This window comes from Carcharodon carcharias, chromosome 14 (genome assembly GCF_017639515.1).
Source record: "Carcharodon carcharias isolate sCarCar2 chromosome 14, sCarCar2.pri, whole genome shotgun sequence".
NCBI lineage: Eukaryota > Metazoa > Chordata > Chondrichthyes > Lamniformes > Lamnidae > Carcharodon > Carcharodon carcharias.
In genome coordinates, this window is record NC_054480.1 from 134,225,220 (window position 1) to 134,238,314 (window position 13,095).

The 13,095-nt window shown below is 44.9% G+C and overlaps 1 protein-coding gene across 1 annotated transcript in view; it reads left to right on the top strand.

The window, feature by feature from the left end:
- Positions 1-13,095, top strand: part of LOC121287288 (calcium/calmodulin-dependent protein kinase type IV-like) — a 182,334-nt gene that overhangs the window by 106,686 nt on the left and 62,553 nt on the right. The window contains exon 5 of the mRNA XM_041205024.1: positions 5,601-5,673. Within this exon, the coding sequence (XP_041060958.1) occupies positions 5,601-5,673 (73 nt within the window). The remainder of the gene's footprint in view (positions 1-5,600; positions 5,674-13,095) is intronic.

Sequence of the window (13,095 nt, forward strand, 5' to 3'; positions counted from 1 at the left end):
CTGACAAAAATGGTGCTGGTGCCTTCCAGGCAGCAAAGATGAGAGAAACTAACAATTGTGAGAATGTGTCTGCATTTTAATCCCCCTGGAATCTTGTAGCTATCAGATTGTCACGGGCATGTCTGCCACATCATACCCATGTAATGGCCTCTTCATGTGGCTCGTCTACATCCTGGCCCTCATCAATCTATCCCCTTCAATGTCCTCCTTATTGGAAGAGACTTCCAGCTAATCCATTTCTCCCTCAGGCAATACATTCCCCCTTTAAAGCACAAAGTTGCACAACAAATGATCTGGGACACTCTCTGTGAAAAGCCCTGCCTGAGCAGTCCAAACATTGGAAAGGCAGCTTCAGGAGACCTATCGTCTGCTCCAACAAGGACCAGGTGGTGGAATGTGCAGTATTGTATCTCTCTTTGGCAGCACTATCTGAACAGCAAACGGGCGCCATGAGCCACATCTTCTGGGGATATCACTTGTCCTGTAGACGTTGAGGTCCCTGAAAGATTTGTGGCACCGCCGAGTGCATCAAGATTCAAGGGCCATGACATACATTCAGAGTGTGAAATCCTTTTCGATTAATGAATCTCACAGGCAGCCGCAGGGAGTTCTCAAGGCCACATGTGTGCAGTTAATGGCACCCTGCACTCGTGGGAACCCAGAATTTGCTGCGAATCCCAAGCTGTGGAAGCTTGGCTTTCAGCATGCATGCACAACTGGACATACTGGTAAGCTCTAGTGAAGAAGATTCATATTAGACTCAAAACATTAACCCTGTTTCTCTCTCTACAGATGCTGCCAGACCTGCTGAGTTTTTATACCATCTGCTGTTTTTAATGTAGTGAAAAGAGAATCTGTCATCACCCTTATGCATTTGTGTGTCACAGATTGGGAGATGCTGCATAGGTCCCTAGTAGAGCTCAGAAAGGACCTGCTGGGCAAAAAAGTTCAGTGCGGCAATCACCTTCAAAGCCATTAGTGTGCAATGTCCTCCATTCCTTGTAGCATCAGTTCTTCACGGAGAAGGTAGCAAATGTCCCTGGACAATCGAAGGAGCCTGTGGAAATGTCTTTCGCTCATCTCCATATATGAGCAGTGTCTTCAATATATCTGTGGTTGGGCCACTGGTCTTTGTTGAATTTGATCCTCTTCAGGAGCATCTTGGACTTCTTGGATCCCATCTCCCTCTTGCAGCACATGCTGCTGCATATCCTGGACCTGTGCCAATCAGTGATGGACCCTTCTTCTCCTCGTTCATATTAGAGCTATAAACAAGGCAGGGTTTCCTGCAGCTTGCATTCTCCATGCCTTTTTGTATATATCAGCAAATACATTTGAGAACTTATTTAAACTTTTCCTTGACTGGTTTCCCTCCGTCTCCAAGCCAGGGGGCGAGTGCAAAGCCCTTGGCCTGGCCTCCATCTAGACATGGTATCCCCAGACCAGCCTTTGCAGGTGAATCACATCTTGGAGGACCACATTTGGGTGATCCACTCCTTCAGACATGACTGCGCATGCACAAAGAGGGCCTTGATCAGGGTGATTAGAGCCACATGTGAGAACCCTCCTTCAGGTAATTGTCAGCTCGCATCCACGAGCCCAGACACTTTATACAGAGAACATAGGCTTGTCATAATGTGAAGACTTTAACCATTGTGCCTTGTCAGACATGACCAATTAATTGAGATGAGTGAGTCTTGGAGTGCTGTCCAGCAGCCATGCCCCTTGAAGCATTTAACCTCCTTCCCTTTTTACATGCTTCTGTCAGAAACAGACGGCCAATCACACCCACTCAAATGTAGCCCCAAATCTTAATGGATTCTCGTATGAATGTGCCCTGTTAGTCATGGAACAATGCTCCTTCAATGGGTATTTGACCCTCGAGAACAGAACTCAGCTGAGCCTGATTCTCCATGGCTTGAGCAAGTAATTAATAGGGTGCCCCTTCGCCTGGCCCAAAAGAGGAGTCCTGAACTTCTCCCACATCCCTTAAGACCCGCCTCATTTCATTCTTTTTCATGCTTGTTTTCCCAACTGCATCACTGCTGAGTAAAGATGAAGATGGTTCTGCTGACTTTCGTGAGTGCATCCATCACCATGCAACCTCCCCCTGTCACTCACCAAGTTCCTCCAATTCTCCTCCAGTCATCCCCTCCTAATTCCACTCCCTGCTGTGACCGTCCAGCCTCCCCTCATTGACCCCATTATAATTTATGTAGATATTCCTGTTTTACCCCTGTTTCCTTCAATGGTGATATCCCCATGCCTCTCGTTAATCTGACCCCTCTCCTTATCAGAGGCTACCTGCACCCTTACTTTTAGAGAACATTTCCCCCCCCCCGACCATGAGGCCACCCAATACACCCTCCATGACATAAGAATTACCACCGTACTGGATCCAAATGCCTTCCATGAATGTGACTGTGCCCTCTGCATCCCACTACCATGGATCAAATCCCGAGGACCAAATGATTTAGATGACTGACCAGAGCCTAAACACAATTCTGTGCACAACCGTGCAGGGCTGCTGTATCTCCTCTGCTCTGCTCATGTGCTGCATTGAACCTTTTGCTGAGTCCATCAGGAAGGATTTGAGCATGAGAGGGGTGATGATCCCAGGCAGTAGAAGCTTACAGGTCAAAGCCTCCCTATACTTGGATGACATCACTGCCTTCAGTTCAGATCTGCTGCCATGTGCAGACAGATGAGCATCTGTGACCAGTTTGAACTGGCCTTGGGAGCCAAGGTAAATCGCAGCAAGAGCAAGGCCATGTTCTTTGGGAACTGGGATGACCAATCCTTTGTCACTTTCACTGTCAGACCAGACTACCTCAAGGTGCTGGGGTTATTTGTGGTTCAGAGAGGCCAGAGAATGTGCCAAAGTCTAGGAGGAGCGTATAGCCAAGGTAAGGCAGAAACTGGACATGTGGGAGCGATGCTCCATCTCCGATAAGAACATGGATATCAGGTGTAAAGTGCTTTCGGTGTTGCTGTACATGGCGCAGGTATGGCCCGTACTCCGATTCTGTGCTGCAGCGGTCACCCGAGCCATTTTCTACTTTAACTAGAGGTCAAAAACAGATCATCTCCATAGGGTTACCATATGCAAAGCTCGGGATAGAGGAGGGAAAAACGTACCCAATGTCACCCTCATCCTGATGGCTAACTTTATGTGCGGCTGCATCAAGCTGTGCATAGACATTTGGTATACAAATACCAAGTGTCACTATAAACTGAAGTTCTACCTGTCCCTGGTGTCGCAAAGGATGGGTCTAGCCACATTGCTCCAGAATGCTCCAAGTAATTGGACCCTGCCATATCACCTGTCCATCGTGGAAAAGGCTGTGCAGAAAAACACCTTTGACCACAAGTCATCAGGAAATAGCCGGCATGTAAAGTCCTCGAGGTCTTGCAGGGAAAAGAGCTAGTAGATCCTGTCAGCTGGCTTCCTGAACAGACTGTCAAAGTCATTTGGCAGAATGCTCATCGCCAGAACTTCAAGCAAGCACCAAGATTTAACTTGGTTGGTGGTGAGAAGGGCACTCCCTGTCAGATCCTTCATGCACACGGGAACTCTCTGTGCCAGCACACACTGCCTTAAAGCAACTGCACCTCCTTCTCCTTCCGGAATGTGCCTTTGTAAAGAAGATCTGGAAAGAAATGCAGTGGTTTTTGTCAAGATTCATCTCGACAGCTCGTGGACATAGGACTCTATGTTCTATGGGCTGTTCCCAGGGACACACACTGAGACAAATATCAACTACTGCTGGCACGTCATCAGCTCGGTGAAAGACTGTAGTCTGCCTGAAACTTGGTAGTCTTCCAGTGCAAAGAGTTGTCCACAACCGAGCGTTGCAGACTGGCACATTCCAACGTCCAGGTCTGCGTGCTAAGGGGTGCAGTAAAGCTTGGGGCAGCCGCCGCAAAGACTCAATGTGGAAAAGCCACCATCTAAGATTTTTCAACCACAGTGAACCGAGGGGCTGGAAACTGTGTAGAACTCCTGGGCTGTATTCCAGACATTGAATGTATATAGTAAATGTCACATGTATCGCAATTGTATTGAGGCACCTCAGAGTGCAATATGCCCTATGGAGAAAAGTTGAATGTTATTGTGCTTTCTATAATAACCATTTTGAAATGTTTTGGAATGTTCTTTTAGATATTTTATGAATGAAGTATATTTTTTGAAAAAACAGTTCAAATAGCAATACATTATACTCTCATTATTAGAAAATGAAGGTGCAGCATAACGGCTAAATCATTCTTCCTCAACCCTACTAATAGTTGTTTAGCAAATTTGACATGTAAAGAGCGGGATAGGTAGTGGATCACATAACATGAAAGAACTTAACACATTTGAGCACACATTATTTGATTTATTGAGCAGACTTTGCATGGCATGTGGGGGCTATAGGACCAGAGAGTCTGGACAGGCATGGAGACTAAGTAGCCCATTTGCATGATAAAATTGGCTTCCCGCCTTAAAGAGGTGAGTGCTTTGGCCACCTGACGGCCCTAACAAAGCTGGCAGCAGCCAGAGCAGCAGGGTAAACAGGCCTGGTAATTGACCTGATGCCTTTTCCAAGCCATGTTTGCATGGGGAAAGGCAGTCAAAATCGGCTTCAAATAGCTTTCTGGATCCTAAAGCTTAGAATTACACTCTGAATACTCAAGAATTAAGACACACTAACCTATCTAAAACAAAGTGGGCTAATGGCTTTGTTAAAATAACTCAAACATTAAAACTAATATTCATACAGCATAATCACAAGGCTTAAATCTTTATATGGTTGTTAACTGTTAACTTTAATGTCTGCACTGGTCTTCTTTGATCTTTTAGTATCTCCACTGAAGCCTTCAGAATTATTCTATAATTACATCAACATAACCGCTGTTGGTGTGAGCAAAGATGTAAGGACTGAACAAGGAAGCTCCAAAATAAACCAGTACCTTACAGAAAGAGCAGGATTATATCCCCATTAATTCGTTTATCAAGGTGTGAGATGTTAGCTCTCAGAAATTGAACTTTATCCATAACAGCCACCCTGTATCACTGGGCAGAATTTTATGACCGCGGGATTTTATGTTCCCGCTGAAGTCAATGGGGTTTATAATGTCTCGCCGCATCTTATGGCCCCGACCCGCCGAAATGGGGCGGTAAAATTCTGCCCAGTATCAAGCACTTCTCAGTCAAATACAGCACTGCTTGTTGCAGAGTGAAATTCTCTCTACTTTGCCTCAACAATGTGCCTCAGTTTCATCCTTACCCTTTGAAGAACACCTTCCTGCTGTATTTTCTTCCCATTTTCCACACAATCTGACCCTTGGCCTCTTTAATTGAGATTGCCAGATTAGGGATCACTTTATGCTGGGGAGATTGCTCAAACTCATTTCAGGTAGAAACCTTACAGCCAGTCAACCAAGACTTTCACCTCGACAAGACCTGGACCTAGATATGAAGTGAAAAGACCTGTGCCGAACCCAACGTGCAACCTAATTTTTCAGTAAGAGCATCTTATTGGCCAATGAGTTGCAAAAAAATTCAAAGACCTTGCTAAGTGGGTATTATTTTGTAACATTATCTCTTTCATACACAGGATTGTAGAGAAAGGATATTATAGTGAGAGGGATGCAGCTCATGCTGTTAAACAGATTCTGGAAGCTGTTGCGGTGAGTCATATTAACCATTTTTCACTCTCAGTCCAGTTCTTCCTCCCACCTCTTCCCTCCCACTTACTAATTTTTACATGTGGATGAAATAATTTAATCTGTAACGTTTTGTCCTCGGAAGTGAAAATCAACCTCGTTCTGAAACAGAATTCCATTCTTCTACAGTAGGATTGGCATTTATTCCTTTTTAGTTGAATTAAGTTAAGGTAGTAAACTTAGCATTTTGAGTGACACACAATGCCTGCTGACGATTGCTGTTCTGCATTTAATTCTGTTTATATATATCAGGATCTTTTAATTTACTAATAAAGAAACAAGGTTAAAAAGAGAGGAAAAACAATCCCCAGAACATAACGATAGTTAAATCACATTGAAGTCATACACCACACACAATAGTGTGACTGGCACAGGTACAATGAGCCAAATGACCTCTTTCTGTACTGTAGAGTTCTATGATATCAGTAAGGAATATCGTTACAACCTTAACACATACAATTGATTCCTTAAGTCAAAATGTGAATGCACAATTGTGAGTTACCTTTCCAGGGGTCAGAGCTTGTACCAAATCTTTGTTTTCCTGTCATTCCCTTTAAAAATAAAACTCTTACCTGGTTAAAATACTTTGAGGGATACAGTGGAACTCAATTATCTGCTCCCCATTATTTACATTCTTGATTGAATTTTCATGGACATTAGGACTGTTGAATTTTCTCAGGAATCAGGGCTTTAACTGAGAAGCCATCATGAGTCCAGCTTGCTAGAATCTATTAAAATACAGAAAAAACTTCCAATTTAAATTAAAATAGAGGAGTTCAAGAAATTTGCTTAATGGGGGCTCTAAGGACTCTCAGTAATCCATCATCCACCCCAGAGACCCCTCCATTATGATAGATAATTGAAACTACACTTACACAATAAGTATTTTTTGCAACAAATGGGCCTCAGGTATTGTGTGACGACCCAACTCTGGCCACAGTAAGTACATCTTGTGCTTTATTGTTCTTATATCCTGAGAACTTTGGCATTAGAAGTTCTGGCTAATTCACATGATAGCAGATATGTTCTGGCTATCACAAAACTGGTTTTCAAGTATTGATTTACCCTTTTTCTCTGTCCTTCTGTTTCATTGGCCTGAATTTTTCAGGTGGCAGGTTCTCACTTCCCACCATCCAAAGAGTCAGTGGGAACACATCCCCACCCCCACTAACTCTAAGTGCCCCACAGCCATATCACGCACTAATGAGCATTAAGTGGCTGCAGGTGGGATTTCTGCCCCTCGCTCAGCAGGAAGTCCTGCTTTAGAAAGCTGCCGGCCAATCTGATTGACCAGCAGCTCTTCAGGCCCTGCAGCAACAGAGCTGCAGTGGACAGAAGAGGAAATTCAGGAGGATGTCAGAGCCTAAGTCCAGGGAGTGAAGGACCAGGAAAGTTCAAGGGGTCCCAGGGCGGGGAGGGTAAGGAAGACCTGGGGGGGAAAGTGGGGCGCAAAGGAGGCAATTAGGATCTCAGGGGAGAGACCGGGGCTGAGAAGGGAGCCACTGGACCTTAAGGCCCGACTTCAGAAGTGGGCTTCTGATGGAGGCACCTCCCCCCCGCCAAACCTTCCCTCCCGAGTTTTAACCCTGTAGATTTTTGGCCTTCCCCCACACCAGCTCAATCCTCCCACCTGCCTAAAAATTGAGGCTGGGTAGAAAATGGCCCTTAACTAGCCAATGGTTGATGGGGTGTGGGTATTGCTGGCTATGCTAGCATTCATTGCCCATCCCTAATTGCCCACGTTCAGAGAGCATTTAAGAGTCAACCACATTGCTGTGGGTCTGGGCCAGACTGGGTCAGGACTGCAGATTTCCTTCCCTAAAGGACATTAGTGGACCAGATGGGTTTTTACGACAATCGGCAATGGTTTAGTGGTCATCATCAGACTTCTAATTCCAGATTTTTATTGAATTCAAATTTCACCATCTGCTGTGGTGGAATTCAAACCTGGGTCCCCAGAGCATTACCTGAGTCTCTGGAATACTAGTCCAATGACAATACCACCATGCCACCACCTCCCCCTATTGCCCCAGTAAGGGCAAGGGTGGGCTTTCCATCTGAGACCTTGCCCACCCCAGTGTAAAATCACCGTGTGGTCAGGAAGGGTGGGAACCCAAAGGGATTCCTGTCCCTTCAATTTCACATCCTCCCCCCCTCCCCCCCCCACCGCCCCCGCCACCAAAAAACCCACTGGTGGTGGAGCGTAAAATTCTGGCCATTAGAAGGCGATTGGATAGTTCAACCAGCTGTACGTCAGACTTGGGATCAGATACCCTTGCGTTTGAATCCAGTCATCCAATTTTTCTCAATCTTTCACCCTGCAGAGGTGAGTAGAATAAGTATGATGGGAGACTTTCTATAGATTGCGCCATGCTCATTCATTGAATTAGCTGGGCACAGTGAATATCAGAAAGATTTGAACACACACTGAGAAAAAGCCTGCCAGGTTTTCCTTTCTTTAAATGAAAGAGTTATTTACAAGTGGTAGGATCTCTTCCTATGAGACCCAGTGGGCTGAATTTCATGGGGTGAATTGCTCGCCCTGTTACAGAAGTCGGACAACAGCCCACGGACTTAACAAAGCCCAGCCTGCAGCAATAACATGTTGCTGACAGGCTAAACAAGCTGGGTTTTGGAGGCTAGGCAGGGAGGAACAATCTTGGAGTGTGCTCAGGGCACCTCCCAAAGGACGATACCTACCATCCTTCACATCTTTTAACAAGGTTGCTGTTGTGGGCTAGCAACCCATCATATTTTACATGCTCACCTGCTAAAAACACGCCTGGCAGGGGGCCTTAAAATCCAGCTCAGTGTGTCTGGATGCAGATCTAGCTTCCCTTCCAAATCTACTCGCCCAATGCTTTAATGTGCGGAGAACAGAAACAGTAATTGCAGGAATCAAATTGTGCTTATGCTGCCGTACTTCCTGGTTGTTTGCAATTAAATAGTTTTTTGCCCCTAAAACATAAAGGACTACTCTGGCTTTTGCTTCACTGGTTCTTTTATCATTTGTATGTTTTTGGCAGACTGAATCCCTCCACAATACCAGGTTATTTTTAAAATATTATTTTGTTCTAGAAAGGGTCATAATGGCCCTTTAGAAACCAAATGCAGCATTATCATTGAAATACAGCTTTAATATCTTATGTAACACACTGCATATCCCTTATGCTGGAGCCTGATTAGTTTGAAATTAAATAGAATCTGCCTGGATTAAGGCTTCATCCACCCACCCACTCTATCTCTTTCTGTAATTATGTAATGAACTTGCTGTGACATTGCACTGTTCTTCCAGCTATTCTAGACTCCCTGATGAATTTTAATGGCCTATAATTTGAGGATCTCTGCTACTCACAAAATGTAACCTGCAACGAAGAGGCAAACAAAAGACAAACCTGTGTCTAACCTATTTCTTTTTCACTCTGTATGGCTGAGCCTAAACAAAAACTTAATTACCTTTTGTGAGTGGACCAACTCAGTGTGAATGTTGGTGACTCTTTGGTGAATTCATTAGAACAGATTCATCTGTAGTCACGGACATGATCTGGCATCATGGAGTTACAGCGCAATTATAGTGAAAATGAAACTTTGAGTACAAATTGCCCTCTGGACTATTTAAATGAAAATGTTGCATGTTGATGCACATACTGTTCTCTCCAAAACTGAGATATTTTGGATTACAGTCCCCACCGCTTAAACCATTCCCATTTATACTTACACCATAGACGGCCACCATATCGGGAAAATGGCACTAGCCATGGGCCATCACCATAGGCAACAATTATAAAAGCATTACTTAAATGCATTAAGTACACTGACTATTTCAGGCTTTTCAAGCAGCTGGGTGCACCTATTTAAAATGCAAGGACCTGTGATTTATTCCCAAGCCCCTCTTCCCCATAGCCTCCAGAATTCCTGCCCCTGCTGTGAGCCCTTCTTGCTAACTTACTAAGCGGGACCCATGCTACTGCTATTTCAAATTAACATGACAGTCTGACAACCTCTTAAACAGATCCAGGTCTTTAATCTCCAACCTAGGTTGCTGAGGAAGGGCTGACAGTGAGATTTCAAAGCCTTCAAATTCCTCAAAGCCCTCAGCATTATCTTAAAATCCCTCCACAATCAATTCCCAGTTTGGATCACTGCTGCAGCGTGTCTGTCATTATTTAGACATTGAGTAATGGTACTGTAAATGTACTCGTGGTGGGAAGTGAAGAAACAGAGGACAAAGATTCACTCTGTTGTTTTGAAATGATTGTTATCTTTAAAAATATATGAAATGACGCAATGCTTTATACTGCTGTCATGTAAAGTGGACGAAGTATGTTGTACAACCATGCCTGCAATGCATTGTTGGGACTGTACCTAGTTTTTTGCCCTTTGTTTACATTGTACGTTTTGAGTTTTTAAGAATTAAAATACAAGTAACTTAAAAGTAGAAAATATGAGATGACAGTGAGTGAAATATGTTGACTTTACCTTCAATTTTCCACAAATTCTCAAATGTGAGTTGTTTAAGTAAGAAGCCAAAGTGAAGGGCAAAGTTCCTTTAGGCAGAACAGCATCAACATTGAAAATAATAAGAGGATGAAGTAAATGAATCAGCACTGACTGGACAACAATGACAAAGAGGAAATCTTTACTAATGAGAGATAAAAAATAAAGAAAGTTTGCAAAAGCAAAACGGTAAATTCCTGCAATGAAGATGATAATTGTTACATACGGAAATTAGCATGTCTGAAACAGTGCCATTTTGAATTAGCATCAGTTTCAAAACCTAACCAAAATTTGGAACAGATTTACAGATTCAGCCAACGCAGCGTGTTGGTGTTGTGCTTTTCAACTTCACAGTACAGCAGAACCTCAATTATTCATACTTCCGCTGTCTTCTCAGTTGATTATTGTTATCGACTTGATTTTCCAGACAGGTTTCTCATAAGAAACAGTGAACTTTATTTACAGGGATTCAGCAGCAGTTGCATGCTTCCATCAAGAACCACAACTAGACACAAAAACCATCCCTAAGGTTCCCCATGCTTTGGGTTGATTCGTTCACAATGTCACGTGATACTACACAGTACAATATGTCTTAAAGCTACAGTCACTACTTTCCTTAAAGCTGCAGCTACTACAATTATCCACAAGAATTTCCATAGAACTCAGGTGAACAGTAGGCACTGGGACTTAGTTTTCATAAACCCATGAAAATACAATTGAATTCTGGATTCTTGGTTCAATGAGATTTTATTTAGGTGTCCTGTGCCTCATAACAATTTGTATACATGAAGCCATGATATTCAGCTTCAGGTCAGAGGTCTATGGAGCAAGGACTTAATTTGGGTCCAGGTGACAACAGGAGTCAGGACTTTGGGTCCAAATCATCAGTAAGAATCAGACTTTGGGTTAAGGTGACCAGCAGGACTCAGGAATTGCAGCAATTTTAAAAGGACAATTTGATTTTGAACCAGGAAGCCCCCTGTGTCTTATTTCTACTTTCTGGGAATGTAGTTTTGCATTATAAATAGACCATCAAAAGCCAAAAAACAAAAAAAAAAAGTATTAGAAACCTAAAATAAGAGCAGGAACGACTGGAAACATAATTTGGACTGATCTTCACTGGGGCAGGATTTCTGAGCGGGTGAATTGTCCCAGATTTGCACTCAGTGTGGTAGCGGGCAGAAAAAAGAACATTTTACCCACCGGCTGCAATGACAGCTTTTCACACCATATCATCCCAATCCCGCCTCATTGATCATGCATTCCCAGGAAACACGCCATTTCGCTGGCGGGTGGCCTCCAATTCTCCTGCCATGCTGTCACCTCACCGCTTCCTCATGCCAGACGCCATATTTAAAGTGCAGCTGTGCGCCCACTTCTCAGTGCTTCCAGCCCAGGACTGCTGCACAGATAAAATGGCCCTGAAAAGGCAAGAAGGCTGCAGCCCCCCAGACACATCCTTGGAACACCTTTTGGACGCCATGGAGGCCCATCGTGATGTCCTCTAACCCCACTCTGGCTGAAGGCTAGCAAGCAAGGTGACAAATCCAGCATGGGAGGCGGTGGCAGCGGTGGTCAGCATCAGTGCCCAGCAAAAGAAGACAACCACCCAGTGCCAAAAGGGGATGAATGGTCTCCTTCGTTCCGCCAGGATAAGACACTTTTCTCATCACTCTCAACTCTCTCACTCACAAACCCATCACATATCCACAGGGATCTCACACCTCAAGGGACAACACCACTAACTCACACACGCCCTCACATCTCCATCAGGCTCATATCCTTTCAAGCTCGCGTCCTCATCCCATCCATGTGCCGCTCACCACACAAACATTCCATGCAGTGCCATGTGTCCTGCTCACAGTCTCTCCATCTGTTTTCATGCAGGTGAAGCTGGCTGACAACAGCAGGTAGAGGTCCCAGACCAGGGGAGGAGTGATGCACATTAGACCCCTCACTCACTTTGAGAAGTGTGCCATTGCTCATCATGGACAGTCAGCAGAAGGCGAGGAAACATCAAGCAGAACTGTTGGAAGCCCTCAACAGAGTGGCATATGAGTTGGAGTGCATCTGCCTGCTCTCTGATGAAGTGGTGCCGCATGTGCATGCATGGAGGTCTCCATGGGAAGGATGGCAGACGCCATGAAGACCCTGGTCCAGCAGAAAGCAGAGATGCACGTAAACCTGTACTCCATCATGATAGCCATGGGTGAGTTCCTGCAGTGGCAACGCGAGAGGGAAAGGGGGCACCTCGAAGTCCTTCCAGGTTCTCCTTCCCCTCAAGGAATCAGGCCAGGACCCTTGGGCACCTGAAGGGAGGATTGGCAGCTGGACATCCCTGGGTCATCCACCCAGGAATCTCGGAGTCTGTCCTCTCCATCCAAGTCCCCATTGCCTTTAACCCCCTTAACCTCATCCTCTGACACCACAGAGGGAACAGCTGGCCCCCAGGAGGACAGCCAAAGCAAGCTGAGCCCACCCAAGGCCTCAGCTCTTCAGAGGACCCACACCAAAGTCATCAGAGGCAACAGGGCCAATCATTGCACAGGCTGTCTCCACCCCTTGTGCAGATGTCAGGGCAACACCTAGAAATGTTAGGCCTAGAAAAATTAAGAAGTTCTGATCATAATTGGTTGCAAGGGTGAACACAATTTGTCATGTTATAATCTGAAAATATATTCTCTTTCACTGAATAATGTGTAATGGTGTCTTTTAGCTTCATTGACAGGCTTCGTGAGTCCTCCCACTGCATTCCCCGCCTGCCCCCACTCCCCCACTATCAGTTCAGCTGCAAGCAGCTGGCCCACGAATAATTCTGGGGGGAGAAGTGTGTGTGTAGCAGGGCCTTTCAGAGCCTCGCGCAAGCACTCTCCCACGCACGTGGATCCT